Here is a 27,666-nt window from a genome sequence, read left to right as displayed (position 1 = left end):
GGTGGGTGGTTGTCACTTAGTCATGTGCAACCCCGTCTTTGATGATGCAAATTTATATCAGTGTCGCTCTTCGGTGCACTCTACTACACACTCGGATCATGCCCAACTAAGCGATCAATTTGATGGCCAATTTTTGCAGCAAGGCCAAAACACGCCGCGGACGGATAAAGCTCGCGATTTTGATCACGCTCTTTTGAAACCCTCAGGCGCCTTTGATATACCTTTCAGCAAGGATTCGGGACCTTTTCCAGGGCTGCTTCCCGGCAATAACGATGACTGGTATTCGGCAATGCCGCAATTTGAGGTGCCTACCAATCCTCTACATCCGATCATTGGGTCCGCAGCAAATACCGGTCTATTCGGAGACCCATCACTCGAGGCTCCTGAGGTTGACTTGAACGTTGATCTCAGTTCTGCTCTTAATCTGCAACCCCTCGTTGAAACCCCGCACCTCTCATCTAGTACAGGGTTTGGGGTCAATGCAAATTCTGATTTTTGCATGGACTATGCCCTTGGTTCTGACAATTTTGATGAACCGATGTTGGATTGTTCTGTGCTTCCCGATTATTTATTAACCCACAACCGTAATCAATCCTTCCCGTCTCTTTCTACTCTTCCTTTCTGCTCCGATGACTCACTATCAACCCCGGTTCTAACTCCATTACCACCGACAACGACGACTTCTTCTTGCCTCGCCCAGCGCCGCCCTCCTTGCATTCTTACTGCAACTCAAAACCTCCGCTTACTCCACATCTGCGAGACCAGTTGCCTGTCTCTTAGAAATCCTCGCAGCCGCTGCGGAAGCCAGGATGTCAGTGGACCTGAGCCAGCACGTATGTCGGGCTCCGTTCTCAAAGACAACAAGGATGCCGGCATGTCGGTTTGCCGCATGTTACAATGCGGGTGTGCTCTTCGTCCCCAGAATCAGATCATATTAGCACTTATCTGCTCTCGACTCGCGGTGTGGTATCGAGCGATGATCCGCGCATGCTTTTCCCGACGGCCTAGCAGCTGCTCCGGTGATGGGGACTGTTTCGATGAGCAAACAACCTCGCCAGAGAAGGTGATCTATCAAGCTATCACTATTGGAGATCATACCGTCGAAAACCTTTCTTTGGAACGGAATATCCAGGCCCAAGTGATACTCGTGGAGCTCGGGCATCTGCAGCGTCTGATTAACACACTTTCAGATCGTATCAGGCAGACTGGTACGTCATACCAAATGGGGTTAGATGCCAATGCAGACCCCCCATCTACTGGACTACCAGGGGTTGCACATGACCGACTCGTGGCACATCTATCGAAGGAGGTTCAAGCGGCTAAGAACGATTTGATTACGGCTTGGACTGAACATCAAAAACTTGAACATGACGATAAGAACATTCGGCATGAAGATATAAACGATATCTACACAAAACACACAAACACGTATTGACTTTGGCGCTCCGGGAATTTTCCTAACATTCCACCAAGCGTCAAAGCCATGATGCCGGTATATATGACCTTCAGAATCTCATATCCATATTAGGAAACATAGCATGCAGCCCAGAATCTGCCAATTCAAAAAGCATGCCATGAATCCATCAGAACATATTTCCTTCGAAATCAATTTTCTTCTTGTATCGTTTCGAGACCCGCCCTAAACCTCCTCTTTTCCGTCGTACTTCCACGAAGCTTTCATTGCGTAACCTTGCCGCCTTCTCAGGCCGTATCCATCCATCATCTTACTCTCACTTAGTTCAAACGCCACCAAACCCAGCCGCAATCAAAGCATACGCAACGGCAGTGATGCTGAAAATTCCCGTAAAAGTCGCAATGGCCACTTCCTGGCCCTCGGCTTGGAGAGGCTGGTAGGGAAGTCCATATGTTGCGTCTCGGACGCCGCGAGCATAGGCGAGAGGGGAGATCGTGCCCTTGGCTTGTCTGTCTGATTTGCCGGTCGTAGGGCCGATTGTCTCTTGTTCGAGAGGCAAGCCGAACATCTCGTAGTCCTTCACGGCGCTGAAGAAAGGAAGGACACTGAAGGAGAGAAGACTGTGCCAAGGAGGTATGATGGCATTGGTGAGACCACCATGGTTGCTTAGTTTCGCCTTTTCAAGGCTTTGGTCGGAACTTTGGGCTTGGCAAGTATACTGGAATGGATAAACAAGATCTGTGAGCGATCTGGATAGTCATTGAGAAGAACGATTGATTGCGTGGCTTATCAAGAAATATAAATCCCGGGTTTGACAATAGGTAGCAGGAGGAACTATATTCGGACTCCGATAATATTACCTGATGTGGTTAGCGCCGCACTGGGGTCCATTGAGGTAGGGGAAATCGATTCTCCGCGATGGGCGAAGGGCCCAAGCGGGTCGGAAATAGTGGGACCAGGACGCACGAACCTTAACGCGTGTTATAAAAGAAGGTTGTACAAGGGACAAGGGTTTAATAGTTATCAATTTCAATCGCAAGGTTATCCTCAGTCCAGGAGACCAACAAGACATTGGCCTGTTGACACCATACTGCCATGTAACACATGAAAAGGGTCTGGTATCAATGCTTGGTGGGGCTCCCATAGGGCGGTGTGGAGTAGCGCTCAGTGAATGGGTTCGGCAAATTAGTAGGGTCCGGCTCTCGTGGTCATCTCGGCTCTACTGTCTTGATCGGTCTAGGTTCTAAAGCCACCAAATGTCTACCATCCGGTCTAGATTGAAGGCGGTGAGAAGGGGCTGACCAGAACCGACCGTCAGGGTTCAGTTCATACATACCCTCAGTTCAGCTTTTGACTGCCCTCTACCCGGGGGTTGTTCGACATGGTGTTGTACAGAACCTCGCGAGGTCTACCTAACCTGCAGAAAGCTGGCGCAATCCTATTCTGCACGATCGTTTTTCTATGGATTGTAATCACGTTGCGCAGCAGAGACTCAGTCTCGATCTCTGATTCGCTCCGTTTGGGGGCCAAACAGAAGGAAATCCATGCATTTGCCACGATTCTCACCGGCGAGGGTGACGCCGAGTTTCCGGATGTCGAAGAACCCTACCTTCGAGCAGCTCGACTTCTCACATTCCAACTCCTCCACAACCCTCGAACCCGAAACGACAGCTTGGACATTCCATTCCTTGTCCTCGTGACGCAAGATGTGCCTCAAAAACACCGGGAGATTCTCAGCAAGGATGGAGCCATCATCGTTCCGGTGGATAGCCTTGGGCGCGACTGGATTCATCCGAAATGGGGTCGATGGAAGGATGTGCTCGCCAAATTGAATTTGTGGCAGCTGACAGATTACGATAAGATCATGTTCCTCGACGCCGACTCGGTCATTTTCCAGTCAATCCATGATATTTTCTCACACCCGGCAACCGAAATCCGCCAAACACTGTCACCTCAAGCAGGGGTTCAAGCCAATGGCAGTGTGCCCGCCTCCTACATGATAGCCGGCATCCACGATCCATGGGTGGAAGAGAATTTACCACCTGTGCCCGGCAAGGAATTCTACCAACAGAACAACTACATGAATGCGGGATTCTTCGTCTTACATCCTTCAAAGGATCTATTCGATTACTACTCCGCTCTTCTCGATAAACCCGATGCATTCGACTCGGCGTATCCCGAGCAGAATCTTCTGAACTGTGCCCATAGGACGGATGGCCAGATGCCGTGGCAGGACATCGGTCCTTGGTGGAACCTAAAAGGCGCAGACAAGTCCGAATATGAAAGTGGCCTGAAGTCCATCCATCATAAATGGTGGCGCCCCATTCCGGACAAGTTTGTCGGTGATCGCATCGCAGATGCGTTGGAGGAAATGGAGAGCTATTTCCGGGGAACGAATGAGCAAAATGCCTAGGTTCTTCCGTTTGATCAAATCCGTTTCTACACCGCATATTAGCCTTTTTCCATCTTGATTTGCAAAGGCCTTTCCCATAACAAAGAGCGCTGCCTGTCTTCATACCTCATAATCATTGACAGCCACATTCCAGTGACCCGTCTCTGTTTGCTTGTCGAGTATTTTACTGTGGGGTTTCGGCTTGGCTCGTCTTCGAAAAGCCACAAACGCTAGAAGAGAGATCACGAAGAAGCAAAAAAGCATTATCCGTCCAAACAGTGGCGATGAAATATCAGGACGGCGGGTGTGAGATGGCGATGAATGCATGCTTGGCGAAGTAATGAAAGTACCGTGGGGCGAGCCCGACAAGCCTTTCAAATGAAGCTGCCAATTCAACCATTTGTAAAAAATGACCAATAAACAGGACCCTGGTTGTAAAATCAGCGTGGGGGCCAATGGAAAACGGCCCGTGACTGGATTGCTTTGATATAATACTTGGCATTTGGTAGGCCATTACACTACGCTGGAACATATTCTGAACCCATGAAAATTGATTAAAAACCATACGTCCAATCACACATGACATCCCCTAATTCATCAGCGAATCACGAGTGCAATTTCTTACTCGACAGTGGAGGCCTTGACATCATATAGCAGATTTTCATGCTCACCATCGACAATCCCGAGAATGTTTTCCACTCCATTCTCACTGAAAAGCACGGATTCACTCTTCGCGCTGCGCTGAATCAAGTCACGGCCGCGCCCAAACATCTCGTTTTCGTATGAAGCTAGAGCCTCGTCCAAGCTCGCTTCCGGGACACTGTGGAAGCTCAAGCCTCCGTCACAAAGCCTAACAAGGCACTTAGCCAGTAATACAGCATCGTACATGGCGCAATTGACTCCTTCTCCCACAAACGGCGTCGAAAGATGCGCTGCATCTCCAAGCAGCGTCACGCCTGTAGCTGCGTCACGTTTCCACCCAACTTCTTCTGCCTTCAAATAGTGCAAAGTCCAGGCGCGGAAAGGACCCTCGGCATTCACCGCGATAGCTTTGAGTTGTGGTGCCCAGTTTGCGTAGAATTTATCTGACGATAGCATCATCTGTCGCACGGCTTCTGTCTTTTCAACAGCACTGCCATCGCGGTGACTGTAAAAGTCTTCCGGGACAACAACACCAAAGTACATCCTGTACGTTCCGTCGGCTCCTTGCTGCAAAGCCAAGCTTTTCCATTGACCTATAGCCATCATCATTCCCGGTCCGGCCAATTCGAGGGCTGTTTTGTAACTTGGGTTGCTGTGTGAGATATTCCCTTCGATGTACATTTTTCCGGAATACACCGGCTGTGCTGATGAGATCTAAAAGAAATGGTCTTAGTTCAGAAATAGTGCTTTATTTGATTTCGGGTTGTGTTGACTTACCAGAGGGCGGACTTTACTCCAACCGCCGTCAGCTCCAACGATAAGCTTGAACCCACTACCCGATGTACCATTGGCAAAGTGGATAATACAGTCGTTGCAGATACCTCCACGACCATTGGTCTCCTTTTTCTCAATAGAGCGAACGCCGTGATCCCATTTGACTTTGTGTGCAGGTATAGACCCAAGTAGAAGCTGACGTAGCTGCAGGCGATCGATCTCTGGCGCGTCGCGGCCCTCGCCAAAGCGTCCAATTGTTTCACCAGAATCTTTGAGAATGTGGATCTTGGAGGCATCCCAGCGTGCGTAGACCGTGTTGAATTCATCGAATAGCCCTGCTTCCTTGAGTGCCAATTGACCTGACGGGCCATGGAGATCGAGGGAACCGCCTTGCTGCCACGGACCTGGGGTGGACGAGTCATCCCTTTCATAAACGACATAATCCGTAACCCCATTCACCTCTAGGAGCCGTGCGAGAAGGAGACCACTCGGCCCAGCACCGATTATTGCGATGGATGGTGGCAAATCCATGGTGGGATATACTGAAAAGAAATGAAGAGTGAAGAAATAGATGATGAGCTAGAGCAGAAATACTTTGAATCATTCAAATAACCGGTGACTTTATAAAGATACCGTAAAGGAATTTTGTATACTTCGGCTCCGACTTCATCTTCACTGATTGGCTCAGCCCGGAGACCCATCCGGAGCGATCTCCGGAGGCAGCCACTCAGCACTGCAAAAGCTCCGGTAACTTCTCGGACTCTCCGGAAATATTCTATGCACTTTGCTATTCTCACTCGGAGCCCGATATTATTGATCAGGGACTGGGTTCCCTTCAGAAGACCTATGGAAACAACTGGGCATTCACCGACAGGCCACGGCTTTGCTCGATTCGCCGTAAGTGAGGAATGTGGAGACCGGCCGGAACTCCGCGAAAACTGACAGCTGTAGTGCAACTTTTGTCGACAGAAGAAACTCAAGTATCTCTAAATTTTTCTTGGCCCGAGGTGAAGATTTCAGCTTGGCTAATTTGTTCAAAGGTGTTCGCGAGAGCTGCCAAAATGCAGTACTTGCAAGCCATGGCCAAGTAGATGCGTATATTCCCGAGATGTGTCGTCATACAAGGCCAACGCGAAAGGTCTCGATGCGGCCTTTCCATCTCATATAAATGCCGAAATCAGCATCGAGAGTCGCCTCGAACGCCTCGAGCACACAGTCCAGTCTTTGGCTAGCTCTGTTGATGAGGCATTACATGTCTTGTCCGCAATACCCTCGCAAAGAGATTTGACTAAAACCCCCAACGTATCCAACCGCAACATCGCGAGTGGAGAGAACAAATCTAACTCGCAGCTATATATTGGTCCATCGCACTCTTTCTCCTTTCTACAAGAGACACCCGCAGACATCGAGCGCCTACCGCGACAAGGGCTTAAGGATACTCGTCAGGGTGCCATTTCAGAGATTTGCAATATGTCATCGAGTCTGACTACAGCAAAAGTCGGTAATCCAATGGGAAGTTCAACACATTTCTATGTACCATCAAAGCCTGCAGGATATGCCCTCCTCGGTAGTAAGCTCATCTCACCTCCCATGACCATTCACTGTTGTTTGAAAAATTATTCCGCTCACTTCTGATTTCTTTCACTAGAGTTTCTAGAGCAGATTGAGCTCGGAAAGCCCTTCTTTCGCTTCCCGTCAGAAGAAATTCTTCGACAGGTTGTTTTCGAACCTCAGAAAGTCCGAGAAAAGGCGTGGATTGTTTCTTTCAATTACATCTTACTTGCTGCGATATCTACTCAGCAGGATGAATACGAGGAAAAACTCCGACAGAATGCTCAATTGGCGCTCAATGATAGCCGAATATTCCTTGAACCATGCCTGGCTAATGTGCAAGCCTTGGCTTTGCTCGCCATTCATGGCGAGGACTTTGCTGCACCCAACCTATCTTGGATGCTGTTGGGCCATGCATGTCGCCAGGCCGAAGCTTTGGGCTTGCATGTAAGGACTAGCAAAGATAAATTCGATGACTCGCAGCAAAAATTGTGTCTTTTTTGGATGTTGTTCACACTTGACAAGTCCTGTGCCATTGCATTCGGTCGACCTGCATTTTTGCCCTTCAACTTGTACCGCCATGTTCCACTGCCAGATGAACAGTTTACGCGGCAGTTCTGTCCTCATGATACGGGGATATTCGGCAGTCAGCCGCAAAGTTCAAAAACCTCCGACTTTGGTTCTATGATGTTCAAAAAGACCATCGAGCTATCCAAGTTGACGAGCGATGTTTTGGAAATTCTGGGTGTGGCTAATTCGGAAGCCAAGGATAACATACAATCAAGGTTAGACCTTTGGTTTTTGAACACGAACAAGGTAAGATTCCTGCACTGTGTTGGCCTTGTTCGGCGGGAGATACCTAACTCGCGAGGTCAGGCATTGACGCAGGCCATGGGAAACGAGCAAATATCGGCAGATGACAGCCAAATCCGTGAAATGAACCTAGGAATCAATAGTGTCAAGTTTCAATACTTGCACATTCTCACTCTTTTGCTGAAGGGGGATCGGGCCTCGGATCATCGTCTATCTTGTGCTCGAGAAGCAATCTCCCTTCTTCCGTCTTTGGTATCGAACTGGGGCTCAGTGTATAATGGAGTTATCTGGTACGAAGACTGGTTTTCTCAAGCATAAGGGCCTGCTAACCACAACAAACGATACAGGCAGCTTCTCTATTATCCATTTGCTCCTTTCTTCGTGATATTCGAAAACATCGTCCACCAGCCTGGCAGATCCCCGACGGTTGAGCAAGACCTGCGTTTACTGGCTACGATGGTAACTTACTTCACCGAGATGAGATCCCAAATGCGGCTTCTAGCTGGCGTCTGCACCAAGCTTGAGCATACTGCGGCTGTTTTCCTCCAGCTAGCTCAATCTCACACCCGCTATAGTAACTCAGCACAGCTCACCGACGATGCAGCCCGATTAACCCAACGGCCGAAAAATTCGGGGCTAGATGAGCATGGCACACAGCCGTGGGATGGTATGACTGATGCTGGCCTGGTTCACTGTGACTTCGCAAATTACTTAAATTGGTTACCTGTGGATATGGAACCTACATCGCGAATACTTGAAAATGAGCTCCAAGGCTCAAGATCTCATCATTCAAACCACAAACCAGAGAGTACTTCAACAAACTTCCAAAGACCAGTGTCGGATCGCGTCTTTGAGTGGTTTTTATGGGATGACTACTATGGCGATACCAATATTTGAGGTTGATAACTTTGAATAGGATTATTGTGCAGTACATGAATACTTCATGTGTACCTGCAATCTTTGTATAATACACATTTTAATGAAAACCCTATATATACCTATCTCATATAGGGCTTCATCGCAGCATAACTTGCTTCCCGCAGTTGACCCAAGGCGGTCGAAGAAAGCCCTTGAATTCCAACAACACTATCTTTCTAAACTTCTCACAATCGTTTCCTTGAATATCTTTTTATAATTTTCTTACTAGAGTCTTATGGTGAGATTTTAAAACCCTATCGTTTTCTCCTAGTAGTCTCTATCCACACCCCTACACGGCCTATGGTCCCAGGGAGGAGGTAGTTAAGGAATGTTTGGAACAATAAGAAAATAATAATAATAATAATAATAACACGTATTAGCATTATTTTAAGTCTCCTTCCTTGATTGCTTCCCACCGTTATGCAAGCATGTGTATAGAAAAAGAATCACACTTCTAGAATGGCGCTCAAATGCTTGACGTCAGAAACCATGCGCCCTACTTAGCGCATTTCTGCAGAAATAATTAGGTAGAGACTAAAGTCTCACTGGTGACCGCGATCTCACTGGGTTCTGGAGTCGGAGTCGGAATCGGGATCTTCGCCGCATCGGACATCCACTCCTCCTCACGCTTGCTTTGCCAATGTCTAAGGTACGATGACATTTTCCACTCCTTTACAAATTCTTCCATGGGGCCCCGATCCTTCATTCGTTTCCAAATTGTATTGGATTCCGCAAATGCACGATCGACCGTATTGCGGCGCAGCTGATCATATGTCTTGAACATAGTGGTCAATGGCGCTGACCGATAGCGTGCCAACACACGGGAGAAGAGAATGGCATCATCCAGGGCGTAGGACGCTGTGGAGTAGATCGGGGGCATCTTGGAGTAAAGTCAGTGTCAAGTTTCTATTTGTTCAAGGGAAGCGTTAAAACTAACCGTGTGGGCTGCATCACCAAGCAGTGCTACCCGGTTTGAACACCACCGGCCACCCGGACGGATTTGGTAAACAGGGTATAAGATCCACTCTTGGTCACTGTGGACAATCTCCTTAACGCACGGCTCTGCACTTTTCCGAAAGCGTCTCTGCAAACTTCGTCGGAGGCTCATTCGGATGCAATGGCGAGTAGACCAGTCTTGGCCTGGTTTTAGCCGGTAATAGTCCAGGTCTTCTTCCGTGAATTGCACAATGGCGGCGGCAAAAATTTGCTCACGATCGCGGTCGCAATAGGTGGTGATCAGCGAGCCATGGCGTGATAGATGCACTGCGGAGTCGAAAGGGAGACGCGAAGATAGCTTTTTGGTGTCTACAGTAGTCTGCAAAAATGACATTCCACTGTACTCGGACCGCCGTTCGGGATCGACCCACTTGGTGCGAGTCGGAGAATGAACGCCATCACAGCCGAGAACCAGATCGGCGGAACATTCGGATCCATCTTCAAAGTTGATAATGGCCTTTTCATCGATCTCTTTTCCACCAGTAACTTTCCTGCCGTACACAAATTCGACCTTGGCGCGTTCAGCGACACTGATCATTGCCGTCAAGAGAACCACGCGCATCACCCGCCGGCCCTTGTAACCACCGTAGCTATTGCTGGTTCGGTCCGTAAAATCGAACGATCCAATTGGGTGAGCAGAAGTCATGGAGAATACTTGAATTGCATCGACATCGGCGCCGCCGTATGTGCCCATTCGATCCAGTTCATCCATAACCCCCAAATGGGCGAGATGCTGCTGGGCCTTGGGAGTCAGGTTGACCGCACCTCCCGAGGTGGAGGGATATTCTGCCCGTTCAAATACTCGGATCTTGAGATCGGGAACAAAGGGCCCAAGCTCTTGGGAGATGGCGACGGCGGCAGCCACTCCCGCGAAGCCGGCGCCAACGATGGCGATATCGCGAGGTGGTTGAACAGGATACATGGAGATGATGAAGGGTTGCTTCAGTATAGACTTGCTGAACTGAAGTCAAGCAAAGAAGTCCTTGTTCCAATTTGTCCTTTATCGATGCCATCCTTGGTTATCTATTTAAATACTTTCAATTCGAAAACTTTGCCTCCAAAGTCCGGCCGGCATTCGGGTGCGAGGCGGTCTTTGTTCGGTCGATCGCACATCTCCGATCGGATCCATGGTTGGAGCCGAAGTAGGACCGATAATCATCGGGTGTTGCGAGAGCCAAGCAATAAGGTGCACTCTCGGACAGCGGTGATGTCATAAGGCGTCCGGAGCCTCCGAATGGCGACGGTCCTTCCGCACACATAACTATATTAGATATTGGTCTCTGTGAATCGATTTTTTACAATTGCATTGTTCTAGAAACCCAAACAAAGTGGATGTTTGACACTGGGGCTAATAGTGCCATCTTTGTTACGGCAAAGTCCGTTGATAGTCACACTCTACTACATACTCACCTACTAGGGATAGATGTTATTTTGAGAACAAATAATGGCAGCAATTTCTCATTCCGTTTCATGGAAATCAGTAAACATCATATTGAAATATTCTTGATACAGCGTTGGGTGTCTTGTCTACATCCAACCCTGAGTTTACCTAGAACGAGTCTGTTACGGGAGCACCATTGAGCTTGAAGTATCCCGGCTGCAGAGTTTGGTAAACCGCCGCCGGGTCGTAATTCTTCGCAATCTTCTTCAGAAGAGCCTTATTAGCATCTCCGTAGCCAGCAACGGGATCCTGGAACATGCTGGCATAGTTCATGTAGATATAATCGTTGTCGACGCCCAAGCTCTTGGCCTGTGCAATGACCTTATCCCAGAAGCTGTTGATGAACTCATAGACGGTGTTGTCGTCAGACTCATTGGTCCACCAGCACGAGACGTGCATGAGAATGATGGGACCAGTAGAAGCTTTCAGTCCGAGAGCATTACCGCCGTAATTGGTCATCTTCTTCAAGATCGGCTCGGTTATTCCCTGGTAGATGATCACGGGCATGGCACCGCTGACATGGGCCACTTGCGGAATCATCGAGTAGAAAGTTTTCACGACCCAGTTGAGAAAGTCCTCGTCCATGTGCACGGTGATCGGCCAGTACACTTCACGAAGGCCGAATGGGTTGTCGGTCTCGAGGTATTCCACGTACTGAACTAAGGTCTTGGAGCTCGATGTGTCGGAGACTGCAGGAATGCTTCTGTACTGCTTGAAAATCTCTGGATTGGCGACATTCAGGGTGTATGTCAACTCAGCCGAGGCAAGATTGGTCCCGTTGACCTGAAGGAAGGCAACATATTGTTGTGCATGACCGTCCACGGAGGCATTGTTGATGACATTGATGAAGGCGTTGATAACCTCCTTAAACTCGGTCTGGAGGAAGGTTCGAGCACCTCCATACATCTCTGGGCAGGGGATAGTGTAGAGGTTGTACTTGGTAACAAGGCCAAAGTTGTTGCCGCCACCACGAAGAGCCCAATATAGGTCAGGGTACGAACTCTCACTTGCGGTTATGATCAAACCACTGGCGGTAACGACCTATTTCTGTGATTAACAGCTAGACTGAGAAGCCAAATGTGAATAGAACCTTACCTCGAAGCTTTCCACATTATCACAGGCCCACCCATAAAGGTTTGAGTGGTAGGAGATTCCACCTCCTAAAACGAAACCTCCAACTCCAATACTAGCAGCACGGCCTCCGACAGCAGCCAGTCCATAGGGTTCGAGTGCGGAGTAAACTGATACCCAACTGTTTCCAGGTCCAATAGAGGCGACCGACTTGTCCTCATTGAGGGTGACTTCATTCATATCCTTAAACCAAATACTAATTCCACCAGGACTACTGGAGGCACCTGTAAATGCAGCATGGCCACCACTCCTAGCAGCAAACTCACACCCTGTAAAACGAGAGAGCAAAACAGCAATGCTGACCTCCGTATTTACGGTAGGACGGAAGACGCAGTGAGGCTGGACCTCTTCTTGCTGCACAGACCAGAATGAGCCAGTGAAGTTACTGTACCCGGCAGTATCTTGCGCTGAGACCTTGGATCCGAAAACGAAGTTCAAACTTGCGCACTAGAGATGTTGAGCTTAGAATTAGCCAAGATCCAGCCAGGCCCCTCTCTTTCGATGGATGCCGATTTCTCACTCACCGCAGCGGAACAAGCATTTTCGGTTGAGCGCGATTGAACGCCAGAGAATGACTGCAATGCGGGAATCTTCCACACTTCCACACCCAGGTGCTCCAACGCGCTCGCTATATTGAAATTATCCATCTCACTGGGGCTGACATGGGCCAGTGTTACCCCGCCAATCGCGGATATGCCGCCAAGGAAGGACCAAAGATGCATGATGCCCAAAAGCAGACTCAAGGAATTGATGTGCAGAGGAATCAAATAATCAGAGAATGAACTGACCGGAAACGAATTTATCTCGTTTAATTTTTCCGAAGATTACGCCTAGAATCTGGTGAGGTCCACGGTATCATTTATACCATGCATCACTAGTAAGGTCCCATCGGCTACGGAGCGACGGCCGCTTCACTCTTTTCTCACTGGCGGCTCTCCCTATTTCCGCTTTTCTTTCTGGATATCTGCAACAGGGCCATATTTTTTCCTGAGTACAGATATTATGTTACATCAAATCAAGTACCCTGTGGGTGACAAAATGGTTGGCCTGGCTGCCTTTAACTGCCTCAAAGGCGATGCGGAAACATCTTCGGCCCCCTGAAAACTGTACGGTTAGAGAAGGTTTTCGACGGAAAGTTATGATATTGCATGGGTGGTAAATAAGTGACATCTGCAATGTAATATGAGAGAAGTAAATGAATGACCCATAAAAAGGGGAGGTTGGAGGCCGATCTCCGGTGGGGTTTAGAAAGCCAAGCAGGATGCGGGCGCTATCTTTCGAGGCCTTCTACGGGTGTACACAAAACGTTTGGCCTACTTTTATGGAAAGTCAGACATAAGCTGGAATGAGAATTCACTGCAAAAGTTCATGGTACTTCTCGTCTTCATAAGGCCTGCGCCAACGTTGCATCCACCGACCCTTCGCCGCGGTTTAGGGCGCCCGGCCCCCATGTCCGCCAATGGCTCGGACCCGAGTGGGACATAAGCTTACGTTCCAGACGCTGTGCTTTGGATTCCGACATATTGATCCTTTCGAGCTAGGGCGTCTGAATCCCTGTGTGTTGCATCAAACGGCACCCGAGGGATTCGAAACTCGGGGGTGCTGCCCCTGGTACAAATTGCAATTGAAGAGCATACAATCGTAGATTCATTTTATATGGATTTCCAGGCCCTGCACCGCCTCGGTGCAGGGTTTCCTAAAGCCTCCTCTTCAGTCAGTGATGAGAGCGTCTTCCCAGGGCAGCTTTGGCCCCAAAACTATACTGAGGACCGGTATTGCCTTGATCGTGATCACTTCGCCTGTTGTAGTTGCACGATTTGCCGGCTCTCTTCAAAGGCCCAAGGATCTCAAAGCGGAGGACTACCTGTTTATTGTCGGTTACATCTTTTTCTTCGAACTTGGCATTCTCTACATCTACATCGCCCTCGTCATATTTCGACTAGCAGCTCTCCAGGCTGGAACGATGCCACTTTACGCTACGATTTCCCAAGACTTGCTTCGCCTGCAGATTGTCTTTTTCGTTACAACTTCCTCGCTATGGATCTGTTTGTGGATGATCAAGTTCTCACTGATGGCGGTGTATAAGCGGTTGTTGGTCGGGAAAGCATACCTCATCGCTTGATGGGCCATTATGGGATTCACCACTCTGGTATGATGTTCCAGCTGACTTTGTGATCCTCACATTAACCAACGTGCCATTTAGTTCATCATAGGTTGCGTTCTTTCATCGTGGTTTTCCTGCTCGAGCTTTCATGCCTGGTTCACTGCGGGGGCTTGCGTCACACCACGCGACCATCGTGCCGCCGTCATCAGCTTATACTACGCATATACGGTGGATATAATTACTGATCTAGCTAGTACGTATCACTCCCGACACCACCCAATGAGTGAATCATCTAGCACCTGGTTCAGTTATGGCCTTGCCCTTATGCCTTATTTGGAACCTGAAAATGCAAGTGAAACAAAAATTGAGCATCGGCGGCCTCTTTTGCTTTGGCTGGATCTGCATCATCATTTCCACTATTCGTGTCATCCAGCTAGGAGAGACCGCCAATGGTGTCCCAGCACCATCATGGCTAGCTCTGTGGGCAACTATTGAGGCATCAAATGATATTCTTTCTCCTTTTACCCCCTAACTTCAACATTAGGCAGTTTGCTAACTGCTATTCTACTAGCGGTCATAATCGGATGCTGTCCTGGTCTATATCGCATCGTCAAAACCGCCATTCCAGCTTCCAAGAACTCTTACACGTATGAATCGTACGGCATGCGGGGGGATGAAGGTAGTGGTATCCCATCTCATCGATCAGTAGGACTTAGGGAAACCCATATTGCGATAAACAGCTTTACTGGGAAAGTTGAGGCGTACCAATCGACAAGTGCATATCGGTGCTCCAGCTCGGCGAGTAGTCAAGAAAAGCTAGCCCATCCAAGTGATAGATGCAATATCATGGTAAGCTATGGGGTTGCGATCACGGTGGAAGATAGATCGAGTGATTACGACCGCCCAACGCGTTTTGTATGAGCAGTATCTTGAGATTTAATGGTCTCAGAAGCGGCTGTTTCGCTGTTTCGGCGTTTATTTCTTCTGCCCTCCCGTTATAACTGCAATCCCTGATCTTAGCAGAACTCGGGTTACAATATTGTAACATATAATACAGTATTTTACACGGAAGCGCGTCCCACCCGCAATCTCCTCTCTACCCCTCCCCGTGTGGACAATTTTGTCAACCAGAGTCCAGAGAGATAAAAAGACATGAATATATGTATTTCTTGCAAACGTCTTGATAGTTCGTTGGGATTATTATTGGATTGAAGTGTCTTTGGAACAAACCCACGGACCACCTGAATAAACCAACCTTGAAATTGCTCAGCACATCTTGGGCTCTCTCAACTTCAAGATATCCCAGTAAGTCTTTGCTTTGGATGCCCGACAAAGTGCATTGTCGGTTATAAGCGTCATTTGCTTCCATCTCTCGCAATCTGAAGGTTGAACACATGCTAATACTCGAGGCTGTTTTTTGAAGGCGTGGTCTGAGCCATCGCCTGTACCGGATACGCATCTCAGTGCATCCTACAATTATAGCCACTGTTGATTCAACACAGCAACATGGATACTGTCATGATCAGACAAACAGAGCCAAGAGACGCGCCCCTCTTACCCTCCGTGGAGCGCTCCGCGGCGCAAGCGTTCTTACAATTCCCGGATCTTGCATGGCTCGCCAATGGAAGTGTGCAATCTGTGGAGAAGCATCTGGAACTGATCGAGGGCGGGGCTTCATGGGTGGCCGTTGATTCTGAGGGTTTACCGGTTGGGTTCCTTAATGGCATTCTAACCAAGCTTGATCTCTATATATGCGAAGTTTCGGTTCAATCCAGTCACCAGGGCAAGGGGATTGGTCGGCGTCTGATGGAAGCGGCGAAGGAATGGGCGGTCTCCTGTGGATGCAAATCTATCACTCTGACCACTTTTCGAAAGCTCCCGTGGAATGAAGGCTTTTACAAGTCTCTGGGGTTCAATACTTTGAATGAATCTGAGTTGACGCAAGCGTTGTATGATATTAGGAACGAAGAAATCGATGCCGGCCTGCCGATTGAACAGAGATGTGCGATGTGTTTACACCTGGTGTGAGTGTTGGAACCTTGCAATGTTTCTCAACGCTACAACTTCGTCAACCAAGGACTCTACACATGCTGGCATACCTCATTGTTGAGCGCACCACAAATATTGACATATGCATAGTCTATATCATCAAAGGCAAAAACAGACAAACAGAAGAATGACAAATAGATCACCCCCGCAACGTAATAGTGTATAAATTGTTCAGAGGACGGGTGGGAACAAGCCTATTGTTCCATCAGTGCGCCAGGAACAACCTCCTATCAGCCCCGCTTGTACTTCGGCGCATTCATCGGCGGACCCACGACAAATCCAGGCAACGGAGGTCCCCAGACCCATCTCATAGTCGGTTTTGGCGGAGTGCGGTGTTGCTGTTGATGGTATTGACAAGTGTGAGGGTTTTCACTGTTTCCGTTCTTAGTCTGATCTGTGAAATTCGTGTCTTCGCGATTGCGGCAGTATCCATTGTTGCCCACATTGACATGATTTTGTGGTGTTGTGGTGTGGTGCAAGTGACAATGATGGCGATCTTGAGCGTGTGCACAGGTGGGATGGCTGTGTCTTGCAGGGGATTTGTGGTCTTCTTTGGGCGTGTTTTGACGATCTTCCTTGTGGATATTGTCACGGGATGGTTGGTCTACCGGTAACAAGACGTAGGGATAGCCATACATTGGAACTTGGGGGTATATCGCCAAATTGTCTCGGTGGCCAGGATGGTGGTCGTGGTCGTGGTTGGTTTTCTGTTGATGTAGACATGGGCCTGGAGTGTTTCCATTTGCCTGGTTTGGCGGTGGTGTCTGTGCAGGTGGAATTTTATTGGGGTATGCCGTCCATGTGCTGCGAGAGCAGCAAGGGTAATGACTTGTTTTCTGATGATGATTTGCGTGTTGGTGATGATACGGACTGTGATACACACCACCTTCGATATCGTCTTGATGGTGGACCGGATAATACATCCTCAGAATATGTCAATATGGGACGTTTCAAGGTTCGAGGTCAAAGGTTGCAATCTAAGTCGATGGGGCGCATCTGGCAATCGAGGCTTCGCTATATAACTACCCTCTAGACAGGGCATCGAGCCGATTCTAATTTACCAATCACCCGGCACACCGAGCAGTGAAACACCAGATGCAGTTTGCCTACCACCCTCGTATTGCGCTAGCCTTGGTTCAAACATCTTCAAAGACATGAATTGTACTTGCTGTATTCTCGACGGGAACTTGCAGATTCTCGTGACACCAAATCGAAGCGTTTGCTCGATATCGTATCATGAGACTGCTGAGGTAGGCTACTTAAAAAGTGAAAGTTCATTGATTGATTGAAATTTGATGCAGCTTAGTTCTCCATCCCGGTCTGAAGCTTCCCTTGAGGAGGCAATGTTTGAGTTGCATGACTTGATACACCAGTCAACGATCGGCCTTTACTCCACATTGAAAATATAGCCTGACGATGTCGGAAGTTGCGCATTGTGTGTCATCGAAGGGGTGTAGCGTTGGACCCATTCCTTGAGAATAGTGGTGAACGTGTCACAAACAGCTTGCACAGCATCGTCGCGAGAAGCTCCACAACTCTCAATGTAGACTGCAGAGTTTTTAGCACTTTTCAATTCCAATCTAGTAGCTGGGAACTTACATTTGACCTTGGGCTCTGTGCCCGAGCCCCGGAAGGTGAACCGGATTCCGCCCTCCAACCACAGAGTGAGCATTTGGCTAGTGGGATCCTGGGGCAAATCCGGCTTGTTGTCAGACGATGCCGAGTCATATCCCTCTGTCAGATCTCGCCACCGTAGAACCTTGAACCTGCCGAACTGTTTCTCGGCAAGGAAACTGCCACTTCTTATTCCGCGGAACAGCTCAAGGGTCAGCTCGGGGTTTGGAGATCGGAAGTAATTGTTCAATGTCTCGTGGTGGCCAAACTCAGCAAAGAGTCGTTGGAGTTTATCATGAACAGTCAGCCCCTGGGCCCTCCATTTGGCCTCCGCGGCAAGGAAGACCGAGGCGGCCGTAATGCCATCCTTATCGTAGCAAATGGCAGGGAACATGTAGCCGAGGGCTTCCTCGTAAGCAAAGGGAACGACCTGTCCAGTCTTCTCTAGGTCTCGAGCAACGTTTGCCATCCACTTGAAGCCAGTCAACGTCTCCTTGAATTGGACTCCCTTGGCCTTGGCCATTTTGTCGAGCATGCCACTAGAGACAGTCGTGGTTAAAACAGTAACCTTCGACAGATCGGCAGTATCATTGAGAGAATCGAAGACATGGGATGCCAAAAGGACTCCAACATGGTTTCCCGTAAATAAGAACCACTCGCCACTGTTTCAAGGTAAGCCACAGGTCACGATCGTTAATGTGGTACACAAACTGGATTTTCTCTGCCACGGCAAAGCGATCCGCGTCTGGATCATTGGCAATGATCAGAGTCTTCCCTTCTTTATCGGCAGTTTCAATCGAAAGGTCCAAAGCCCCTGCTTCTTCTGGGTTGGGAAACTTGACGGTGGGAAACTCGGGATCTGGTTTCTCTTGAGCAGGAACAGTGGTACAATTATTGATTCCTAGTGATTCGCATAGCGTGGGAAAGACCAAGCCTCCAACACCATGGAGAGGTGTATAGACAGATGGTCTCGAAGGCTGCCACTCTGGCACGGTTGAATTCTGAGAAAGGGTCAGTCTTGTCATCCAATGGATGCCTGATCACTGACCGCATATTTTCCAACCTGGCTGATGTAGTGAGGAAGTAGTTTCTGATACGAGTCCGCACGTAGGAGGTTGCTGGGCTGCAAGCTCTTCCATGCAGTGGGCCAAGGCTCCAGGTTCTCGCGGATCGACTGGGCTATCTCGCCATCCTCGGGTCGATTGATTTGAGCGCCATTACTCGAGTAGCTGAGAAGGACATAGGTCAGAGCATGCAAAAGAAAGCACACATTCAACATTCAATAAATCTTACACCTTGTAACCTAGGTTATTATTAGTCATGGATGATACCATATATGGAGAAGAGCAAGCATACCATTGTCTTGGGGCGGGTTCTTCAGCACTACTTGTTAGCAAACACATCTACTTTATTGAATAAAGGTGTTGACGTACATGGCTCGCTGTTACCATGATACCACCAGCAGCATTGAAATGATTCACACCGAAGGGAACCATTGGCGTCGGCCCAGCCTGATCGAAGAACCAGACTGGGATCCCGAGAGCAATGAACGCATTGGCCGCGAGCTTGGCAAACCGGTCGGAATTGTGGCGCGCATCATGTCCGATAACCACGCCCCTCGAGGCAATATTCGGGCGTCCATGGATGTACTTGGCCAGACCCTGCGACGCTTGGATCACCGTCAAGGAGTTCATACAAGAGAACCCGGCGGCCATCCGGCCGCGTAGGCCCGCCGTTCCGAACTCGATACCTGATGGTCAATCAGATGTGTACTTCAAAGCCACAGCAGGGTCCACATACGATTGCGTAGGCGCAGCTCCAGCTCTTCGGTGGAATGAGCATCACGCAACTGCTCTATTTCCGCACGAGTGGTGGGATCCTATATCCGAGTCGATGAGATCATGCCACCAGGAACAAGGTGGAAGGGCACGGGTACCTGGTCCCACTGGAGCCATGTCTGAACCAGCGACGAGATTGAAACCTACTGGCGTTAGTGCTCACCAGTAAACAGAGAATGTAGATGGTAATACCTGAGCCATCATGCAACGAGTGAGGTGAAAATGTTCAATCACGGGCGACCGCGGCCGATCAGTCCCCGCTTGTTGACTCCACCTACCTCCCTTACTGCATTTCGTCTCGTTTCTGCCTGCGCTCTCTTCTCTACTCCACACTTCTGTCAATTATCGTTCTGTCACGGTTGAATGCTCTACTTAAGACTCAAAACCATGTTCACTTGAATTCCAGCTTCGCCCAGACACACATCCCTCACCCCCATATCCTTCGCCCTCTCACCGCACCTTTCATTATGGAGAAGCCCGCGCTCCGATCGTCCCGGAAGGACATTGTGTTGAGTCGCCGGTATATTGAAGGACTCATTGCAGAGGGAAAGCATGTCATCATTTTCGAGGGCCGCGTCCTCAAGGTGGACGCCTGGATCAAATTCCACCCCGGCGGAGATAAGTCGATCAAGCACATGGTCGGCAGGGATGCAACGGACGAGATCAATGCGTACGTCTCCCCACGAGGGTGCCTCTGCTCTTGCTAACACGTCGAATAGGCTGCACTCTGAAGAAGCCCGCGAGCGCATGCCCTCTTTCCAGATCGGACGAATCGAAGGCCTCTGGTCCAATTTCCTTCCCCCGATCCAAGGCGGCAGGTTCCGTCTCTACACAGAGGAGACGTGCTCGAGCGAGGAGGACTTGACCAGCCAAGAAAACTCCAGCCGGGACGGATCCCTTCCACCGTCCCCAATCTTTGACGCCGTCGATTCTAAGCCCACCCGTCGAAAGAACGCCTCGCAAGCAGCCGACTTGTCTGTTTCCACTCCTCCAACCCAAGACTCCCAGCCGAAGCCGGCTTTCCTGGACGCTCGAACACAAAAGGAAATTGACTTCGACATTGCCAAATACCCATCGTTGGATACTGCAAACCAGGAAAGCATTAAGCTGAAATACCGCGCCTTGCATGAACGCATTCAAGCCGCAGGCCTGTTCAAATGCAACTACTTCTCCTACTTCATTGAAGGTTGTCGATATACCCTCTTTGCAACCTTAGCATACTTCTTTCTTCGCCTGGGTTGGTGGGGAACCTCCGGCTTCTTCCTCGGATGCTTCTGGCACCAGCTTGTTTTCACAGCTCATGATGCCGGCCACATGGGTATCACCCACAATTTCCACATCGACACCACAATCGGCATCCTCATTGCCGACTGGATGGGAGGATTGAGTCTGGGATGGTGGAAACGAAGCCACAACGTGCACCACATCGTGACCAACGAGCCCGAGCACGACCCGGACATCGAGCACATACCCTTCTTCGCCATTTCCCACCGGTTCTTTACGAGCCTCCAGAGCACATACTACGACCGCCAAATGACCTTTGACGCCCCGTCTAGGTTCATGCTCAAGATCCAGAACTACTCATACTACCCCATCATGGCGCTGGCCCGCTTCAACCTCTACCGCCTCAGCTGTGAGTACCTGTTGAAAGGCCAAGCCCCGAAGAAGGGACCCGCCTGGTGGCACATCTATCTCGAGATCGCCGGCCAGATGTTCTTCTGGTACTGGTATGTCTACCTCGTGCTGTACAAGTCGATTCCCGACTGGGGTAGCCGCTTCGTCTTCCTCATGGTGTCCCACATTGTGCCCTCGCCCTTGCATGTGCAGATTACACTGTCCCACTTCGCCATGTCCACCGCCGACCTGGGCGTCCACGAATCCTTCCCCCAGAAGATGCTGCGTACTACCATGGACGTGGATTGCCCTACCTGGCTGGACTTCTTCCACGGTGGCCTCCAGTTCCAGGCAATCCACCACCTCTACCCTCGCATGCCGCGTCACAACCTCCGTCGTGCCCAGAAGTATATTCTGGAGTTTTGTCGTGACACCGGTATTCCCTACGCTATCTTTACCTTCTACGATGGAAATAAGGAGGTTATCAGTCGGCTTGGAGACGTGGCGAAGCAGGTCCGTCTCATGGAGGAGTGTCGCAAGTCAATTGCGCAGGAGGGTGTCTTCTCGCATCACTGACAGTAGACGATGTGATTTCCCGTGCAGCGTATCAACGAGTTTCCTAGTATCATAAAGCGCGATTCATATACCACCCGGGGTGCGTATTTCAGAATATTAATGAATCAATATCTTTTTCTACCTTGTCATATCTGTACAAATCGCCAACAGAATCTGTAGATATGAAGCGCGAGTCAAATCGCCTCCATGCTATGCAAATGCAAATTCCTCTACACCTTACTCAACCAGGCAAGCCACCTCCACGCGCAATCTTCTTCGCCCGCTGCTGTCGCCGATTATGATTCGCTCGACTCGCCTTATTCTGCTCCTTTCTCTGATGCGCCGCCGCACTATCGGGCTCCTGAGGCCGGCCTCCTCGTCCTCGACCACCACGACCTCGGCCCCGACCACGTCCTCCGCCTCTTCCACGGGCACCTTCCGGTCCAGCCTCTCCATCATCCCCGGAATCATTCTCAGTCTGCGGCCTCCTGTATGACGTTGAAGGAAGTGAAGGCTGGTTCAACGCACCAGCACCAGCACCACCCGCATCAACGGCAAGCCTATCCTCAAGCTTAGCAAGGCGCTTCGGATCCCGCGTCAGCATAACAGCCCATCCCTCAATAGCTTCGTCCGTCATGTTTGTGTCACGCTTAAGCGAAGCACGAGGCTGCGAGCGGCGCGTCGCAGAGTCCCGCCCGAATAGAGCCGCATTGCCCTTGTACGCGCGGAAGAGAGTCATTTCTAGATCAGCCGCGCGGCGAGTCTGAGCCTCAGCGTCTGCTTCGGCGTCTGTGCCTGCTGTGACGGCGTCGACGGTTCCGCCTACGTCTGCGACGTCGTATGTGTCATCGCGCTCGTCATCATCCGAGTCGAAGGTTGCGAGCGCGGAAAGAATTGCGGCTTTGTTCGTTGCGTGTTGGCTGCGGTCTGCGAGGACTGCATCGGCAGTTAGGTCTACTCCGGCGCGGCCGAATCGGAGTTTGCCTTCGGCGTCACCTGTGCGGCTGAGTTCGGCGATGTCGACGTCTTCATCAAAGACATTTCGGCGTGCTGGGACTGGGTCTAGTGGAGGTGAGACAGGTGGGGTTGGTCGAGGTGCTAGATGATCGTGGGCGGGTTCAGCTGGTGGTGGGAGCTGTTCGGATCGATCGAGAGATTGAATTTCTTGGGGGAGAGAGTCGTCTAGTAGGTGAGAGATGACTGTTTCTGGGTTATCGTTGTAAATGTCTAGTAGGCGCACGACAAATGCTGAACCAAGATCTGGGAAGAGGTCTTGCACTTGGGAGACGAGTGACATCTTGTGAGCGTGGAGTTCGTCTGGAATAAGAGGGCCTGTGGAAGCTCCCTTGCCCTTGTCGATCTTCTTTCGTCTTTGATAACGATGGTGAAGAGGCTTCGTTTCCATTTGGTAGGCACGCAAGCTGGCGAGAAGGTCCTCTCCTCGTTTTTGCGGGTGGCTCGCAAGATACTTCTCGAGCCGTTGTAGCAAATCCGAGCTACAGACGAGATCGGAAAGGAGAGTGGCCTTCTTCTTCATTCTGGTTGTCCCGACTCCGGCGCCTGCCTTGAGACTGAACAGCTGATCAAGAAGCAGAGACAAGTTGGTCGACGGCTCCTTCAACAATGAGACGAGGCCAACATAAACATTGGCAACTAAGATCTTGCGTAGTTCTTCTCGGGGTTGCGTCTCGTACGCCTCCACAAGGGTATCCAAGAAGTCCGATCCTGCCATCAGGATCTGGCCACAAGGCGGCAATACCGAGGCCAGGATGGTGAGACGTCGAATATCTGATATTATTTTGGCGTCTGCTGATTTTCCACCTAGTAATAATTGGCTGGTCACCTGTGACTTTGCCTTTTCTATGCTGGGTGATATTTGTTCATGGTGCATGTCCCACGCCGTTGATAATGACGTCTTCAAAGCATTGCTTGATGGATAGCAGCAACATAGGTTTCCCAAAAGCTGCCAATTCAAAAGTCCTTCCGGTGGATTGGAAAGACCAAGGAGATATCGCCTTGTAGCAAGAAAGCAGAGCTTCCTCAATTGTCGAGCTTTGGGACCGGCTTGTAGCCCAGAGTCCCCCGCAGCAGCATATTGGTAGAATGAGTCCAGAAATGATGCCGCAGGAAGGTCCTCGGTAGCACCAGCTTCGAATTGCTGGTCAGATGCATTGAGGCGAATACCAAGCAGCATCATCCATGCATCCAGGCAGGCCTCCCAGTCATTCGATGGGATGGTCCTCCGCACTGCGGGGGAGGGCACCGGGGCCAAAGGCGGAAACCCCGCCATTGCAACGAGGGATTGTAAAAAAGAAAAATAAAATGAATCTACCTAAAGGAAATAGAAGCATAAAGAGCCGCAGAAAGAAAGGGAAACAACAAAGCCATGAACACCTCCCAAACAAGGCCATGGCCTTTGTCTGCATTTGGTCCCCGAAAGATGCTGACTCAGCACCACCAAAAGAGGCCTAGCGCCAGATAACCGAAGCGCCAAGATTTTCGCACGAAAAAAGATTCGCGTTTCACGCTCCACACACAAACTCCAACCCGGCCATCATCACTTTACCGAACCCTGCAGTTCAGGTCTTGATTGGCAAATCCGCCTTAACAACAACACATACTCAAGATGTCTTTCCAGAAGCCCGAGAAGGATTTCGGCGAGGGCCCTGTACGTGCACGCCTACACCTACTTCGACAGCCGCAGTTTAACGTTGTCGCAATGGCGGGGAACGTCGCTGTCGCTGTCGCAAAAATCTTCAATGACTTGAAAAGAGTCAATTCGCTCCGAACACTGCTAATATCCTCTGCAGAAGGTCCACAAGATCCGTATCACCCTGACCTCCCGCAAGGTCGCCTCCCTCGAGAAGGTGTGCCAGGAGCTCATCGACCGTGCCCGCTCCAAGTCCCTCCAGGTCAAGGGCCCCGTCCGTCTGCCCACCAAGACCCTGAACATCTCTACCCGCAAGACCCCCAACGGTGAGGGTTCCAAGACCTGGGACAAGTACGAGATGCGCATCCACAAGCGTCTCATCGAGTGAGTTGCCCTGACAATGTGTGAGCTGTAACATGTTGCTAACTGTCTGTTCAGCCTCCTCGCCCCCACCGAGACCGTCAAGCAGATCATCATCAACATCGAGGCCGGTGTTGAGGTTGAGGTCACCATTGCTGCTTAAATTAGTTAGCTCGCAATGGATCAGGGAGGGTCTTGGACTGCACACTTCTAGTGTCGTGCATGTGCCGGTGCTATGCATGTGTCGGTCATTTACTACGGACCTAATGCCGGGACTGGTAGATACCCGCTTGTACCTGGGTGACAAAAAAAAGGAAAACATCTTGAGAAAGTTAATTGGTCTTCATGTAGAAACTTGTAGACTTGTAGATTCATTTCATGATAACTATAAAACTGTAAATGTGGAACCAACTGGATCGCCCAACTCCAAAGCGCCTTTTCCCTCAGTCGCAATGCAGGTTGATGCCCTGGTCGACATTAAAAGCAAAGCATGTGCGCCTCTCGGATTAGATCAAAAGTCAAAGCTGATCCATTCTCTCTTCGGCGGCACTGCTGGGATTACACCGTCCTTGAAGTATCCATTATCAAGGTAGAACTTGTACATCTGCTCGATCTCGGGGGTGTATTCCTCTGGCTTGCCTTGGGAATCACGCAGTGCGGCCTCTTCGGGCGGTCCATCAGGGAAGTTGATGCGGACAAAGGTCCGATTGTCTTGGGGGTGAAGGTAGCAGGGCGCGTCGTTGATGTACTTGACTGGACGTCCTTTCCACATCGTCAATTGTCGGGTGTTGGGGTTGCGCATTGTTTGACCCTGGAGGTCAGGAAGAGGGTTCAATTCATTCGGGTTGTCGATCTTGATGAATGCCCGCGGGCCACTGTTTGTCTCCTGGACAGGCACACCCTGTGGAGCTGCGGGCTGACCAAATGGTGAAGGAGCTGCAGCTTGCTGTGCCGGGGCCCCGAATGGGTTTGAGGAAGCTGCAGGCTGGCCGAATGGGGTGGGTTGTGCTTGCTGTGGCTGCTGAGGCTGCTGAGGCTGCTGTGGCTGCCCGAATGGTGACGCTGTCTGTGAAGGCTGCCCGAAACCACCGCCGCCAGATGGTTGGCCGAAGCCAGAAGCCGGTTGCTGTGCGGAAGCTCCAAATGGGTTTGCAGGGGCAGAGGGTTGACCAAATGGAACCGGTTGCTGCGGTTGCTGCTGCTGCTGGATTTGGCCAAAGGGCGAGGTAGCTGATGGGGCGCCAAAGGGGGCGGCTCCTCCTGTTGCTGGCTGAGAAGGACTCCCAAAGCCAGTCTGTCCGAATGCGGGCTGGTTTGCTGCTTGAGCGAAACCTGACGTTCCAAACGCCGGTTTACCAAGCCCACTTTGGGCCCCGAGGTTTGATGGTTGGCCGAAGGCAGTTCCCGCCCCCAGAGTAGACGGTTTCCCAAATGCGGATTGCGCTCCTAGGGCAGAGGGCTGCCCGAACGGAGACGGGTTTCCGGATGCCGAAGGTTGCCCAAATGGTGAAGGTTGCGCAGGTGGCTGCCCGAACCCAGGCTTTCCGAATGCTGAGGGGACTGAGGGTGTGGGGTTCCCGAAGGCACCAGTAGATGTGGCAGGGGCTGAAGGTTGGCCGAATGGTGTACTCTGGTTTGCTTGGGGCCCAGTTATGCCCTGGCAAATGTCGATTCGATTGGGGTGCTCGTTTGCCCCATCGACAATATACTTTATGGCACCGTTAACATCGCTGAGGGCAATGTCTATCTGGCTCACGGACTCCTGCCACAAGGCCTGGGCCTCCTGAATAGCCTGGTTCAGGTTTCCAGCCGCTGCTAGTTCGTAGTGGCGGAGACGCAGCTCCTCCATGCTCTGCTCACGCTGGGGGCCACCGAAGAGTTGCCGTGGGACTTTGTTATTTGGAGCATAAGCAGAAAACACCCATTCTGGCCGACCCTTGCCTGCAGTGAGGTCGATTTTAATGTCGTTGGCATTCACGCCATAGCTGTAACCGAGTCAGCAGGCAGTTGAGTCGGCTAATAATTGTGACACTTACTCTGTTGATTGTTGGCTCTGGGCCGTGTTTTGGCCTTTGGTGCGAGGTTTATTAGTTTTCAAGAATCGCGGTATGGTAGTCATAGTGCTCCTGAGTTGGGAATAAAAGACAATATCACAACCGAGACAGGCAGACTTGGGGGGAAGGGTGGTAAATTGAGAAACCAGCGGTGACAAGTGACAAAGAGACACGAAGGCCACGGCCGGGCAATCTTCACTACATCGCTGTTCCCCCAATTGCTTCACTCAGGAAAGAACACTCAGTCGCACTTACCTCCGAAGCCTCCAGAAAGAGCGCCAAAGCGGTTGCCCGATGCGCCGGCAGTGGTGCGTCCAGGATGCTCAAACTTGCAGCGGTCTGCACGGCAGTCAGCACCCCAATTGTTGGTTATGTCAAGGGGATACAGACCTCCGAACTTGCAGCGACCCTGCTGGAAGAAACTACACACCACCATATTTGCGCTGTCACCTCATCGATGCCGGAAGTCGTGGATGTGATTTCAAGATGGCGGCCTCGTAAGCCGGTTCACGACTAAATGTACCAGACCTTTGATTCCTTTAAAGGAACTCGCTATGTGGCTATAGCGAGAGCGAAGAAGAGAGAGATGAATGGAAGGTGTGGCTGGGACTAGTAACGCGTGTTGAAGTGAAGGGAAGCTGTTTTTCCGAGCGCCAATCCCGTTATCCTTATCGCTTTTATCGCGTCCGCAGATTCGGGGAAGTCAAGCTAGACAGACAACATTTGAATTCGACTGTATTGATCTAAGCTCTATCT

General features: G+C 50.3%; 15 protein-coding genes across 15 annotated transcripts; 8 read left to right on the top strand and 7 right to left on the bottom strand.

The window, feature by feature from the left end:
* Positions 1-22: 22 nt before the first annotated feature.
* On the top strand, positions 23-1,435 carry N7498_007146 (uncharacterized protein; the record flags this gene model as incomplete). The annotated part of the gene is made up of 1 exon (XM_058454208.1): positions 23-1,435. One exon carries the CDS (start codon positions 23-25, stop codon positions 1,433-1,435), a length of 1,413 nt encoding a protein of 470 aa, XP_058306457.1.
* A 304-nt stretch (positions 1,436-1,739) lies between these two features.
* On the bottom strand, positions 1,740-1,982 carry N7498_007145 (uncharacterized protein; the record flags this gene model as incomplete). The annotated part of the gene is made up of 1 exon (XM_058454207.1): positions 1,740-1,982. The coding sequence occupies one exon, from the start codon at positions 1,980-1,982 to the stop codon at positions 1,740-1,742; it is 243 nt and encodes an 80-aa protein (XP_058306456.1).
* An 813-nt stretch (positions 1,983-2,795) lies between these two features.
* On the top strand, positions 2,796-3,827 carry N7498_007144 (nucleotide-diphospho-sugar transferase; the record flags this gene model as incomplete). The annotated part of the gene is made up of 1 exon (XM_058454206.1): positions 2,796-3,827. The coding sequence occupies one exon, from the start codon at positions 2,796-2,798 to the stop codon at positions 3,825-3,827; it is 1,032 nt and encodes a 343-aa protein (XP_058306455.1).
* Positions 3,828-4,427: 600 nt separating this feature from the next.
* On the bottom strand, positions 4,428-5,753 carry N7498_007143 (FAD-dependent oxidoreductase; the record flags this gene model as incomplete). The annotated part of the gene is made up of 2 exons (XM_058454205.1): positions 4,428-5,162; positions 5,226-5,753. 2 exons carry the CDS (start codon positions 5,751-5,753, stop codon positions 4,428-4,430), a joined length of 1,263 nt encoding a protein of 420 aa, XP_058306454.1.
* Positions 5,754-6,068: 315 nt separating this feature from the next.
* Positions 6,069-8,483, top strand: N7498_007142 (fungal specific transcription factor domain-containing protein; the record flags this gene model as incomplete). The annotated part of the gene is made up of 4 exons (XM_058454204.1): positions 6,069-6,119; positions 6,348-6,792; positions 6,871-7,876; positions 7,934-8,483. 4 exons carry the CDS (start codon positions 6,069-6,071, stop codon positions 8,481-8,483), a joined length of 2,052 nt encoding a protein of 683 aa, XP_058306453.1.
* A 544-nt stretch (positions 8,484-9,027) lies between these two features.
* N7498_007141 (FAD-dependent oxidoreductase) lies at positions 9,028-10,422 on the bottom strand (the record flags this gene model as incomplete). Its single annotated transcript, XM_058454203.1, has 2 exons — positions 9,028-9,384; positions 9,442-10,422. 2 exons carry the CDS (start codon positions 10,420-10,422, stop codon positions 9,028-9,030), a joined length of 1,338 nt encoding a protein of 445 aa, XP_058306452.1.
* A 627-nt stretch (positions 10,423-11,049) lies between these two features.
* On the bottom strand, positions 11,050-12,794 carry N7498_007140 (FAD-binding oxidoreductase; the record flags this gene model as incomplete). The annotated part of the gene is made up of 3 exons (XM_058454202.1): positions 11,050-11,982; positions 12,037-12,519; positions 12,597-12,794. 3 exons carry the CDS (start codon positions 12,792-12,794, stop codon positions 11,050-11,052), a joined length of 1,614 nt encoding a protein of 537 aa, XP_058306451.1.
* A 998-nt stretch (positions 12,795-13,792) lies between these two features.
* Positions 13,793-14,194, top strand: N7498_007139 (uncharacterized protein; the record flags this gene model as incomplete). Its single annotated transcript, XM_058454201.1, has 1 exon — positions 13,793-14,194. One exon carries the CDS (start codon positions 13,793-13,795, stop codon positions 14,192-14,194), a length of 402 nt encoding a protein of 133 aa, XP_058306450.1.
* Positions 14,194-15,097, top strand: N7498_007138 (uncharacterized protein; the record flags this gene model as incomplete). Its single annotated transcript, XM_058454200.1, has 4 exons — positions 14,194-14,221; positions 14,286-14,429; positions 14,485-14,628; positions 14,748-15,097. The coding sequence occupies 4 exons, from the start codon at positions 14,194-14,196 to the stop codon at positions 15,095-15,097; spliced, it is 666 nt and encodes a 221-aa protein (XP_058306449.1).
* Positions 15,098-15,682: 585 nt separating this feature from the next.
* On the top strand, positions 15,683-16,204 carry N7498_007137 (GNAT family N-acetyltransferase; the record flags this gene model as incomplete). The annotated part of the gene is made up of 1 exon (XM_058454199.1): positions 15,683-16,204. The coding sequence occupies one exon, from the start codon at positions 15,683-15,685 to the stop codon at positions 16,202-16,204; it is 522 nt and encodes a 173-aa protein (XP_058306448.1).
* Positions 16,205-17,612: 1,408 nt separating this feature from the next.
* On the bottom strand, positions 17,613-19,820 carry N7498_007136 (phosphoribomutase PRM15; the record flags this gene model as incomplete). The annotated part of the gene is made up of 9 exons (XM_058454198.1): positions 17,613-17,773; positions 17,825-18,501; positions 18,551-18,840; positions 18,888-19,068; positions 19,133-19,142; positions 19,196-19,214; positions 19,273-19,589; positions 19,640-19,718; positions 19,776-19,820. Coding segments are annotated over 9 exons (1,779 nt in total), but the record flags the coding sequence as incomplete, so codon positions are not given.
* A 324-nt stretch (positions 19,821-20,144) lies between these two features.
* N7498_007135 (fatty acid desaturase) lies at positions 20,145-21,867 on the top strand (the record flags this gene model as incomplete). The annotated part of the gene is made up of 2 exons (XM_058454197.1): positions 20,145-20,347; positions 20,397-21,867. The coding sequence occupies 2 exons, from the start codon at positions 20,145-20,147 to the stop codon at positions 21,865-21,867; spliced, it is 1,674 nt and encodes a 557-aa protein (XP_058306446.1).
* A 220-nt stretch (positions 21,868-22,087) lies between these two features.
* Positions 22,088-24,136, bottom strand: N7498_007134 (ASCC2 family CUE domain-containing protein; the record flags this gene model as incomplete). Its single annotated transcript, XM_058454196.1, has 1 exon — positions 22,088-24,136. One exon carries the CDS (start codon positions 24,134-24,136, stop codon positions 22,088-22,090), a length of 2,049 nt encoding a protein of 682 aa, XP_058306445.1.
* A 336-nt stretch (positions 24,137-24,472) lies between these two features.
* S10a (40S ribosomal protein uS10) lies at positions 24,473-25,019 on the top strand (the record flags this gene model as incomplete). The annotated part of the gene is made up of 3 exons (XM_058454195.1): positions 24,473-24,514; positions 24,657-24,880; positions 24,935-25,019. 3 exons carry the CDS (start codon positions 24,473-24,475, stop codon positions 25,017-25,019), a joined length of 351 nt encoding a protein of 116 aa, XP_058306444.1.
* Positions 25,020-25,367: 348 nt separating this feature from the next.
* Positions 25,368-27,346, bottom strand: N7498_007132 (FG-nucleoporin nup42; the record flags this gene model as incomplete). Its single annotated transcript, XM_058454194.1, has 4 exons — positions 25,368-26,841; positions 26,893-26,926; positions 27,166-27,249; positions 27,301-27,346. The coding sequence occupies 4 exons, from the start codon at positions 27,344-27,346 to the stop codon at positions 25,368-25,370; spliced, it is 1,638 nt and encodes a 545-aa protein (XP_058306443.1).
* Between the last annotated feature and the right edge of the window lie 320 nt (positions 27,347-27,666).

Source organism: Penicillium cinerascens, assembly GCF_028974065.1.
Source record: "Penicillium cinerascens strain IBT 15544 chromosome Unknown contig_9_segment0_segment0, whole genome shotgun sequence".
NCBI lineage: Eukaryota > Fungi > Ascomycota > Eurotiomycetes > Eurotiales > Aspergillaceae > Penicillium > Penicillium cinerascens.
This window is presented reverse-complemented; position numbering and strand designations above follow the sequence as displayed.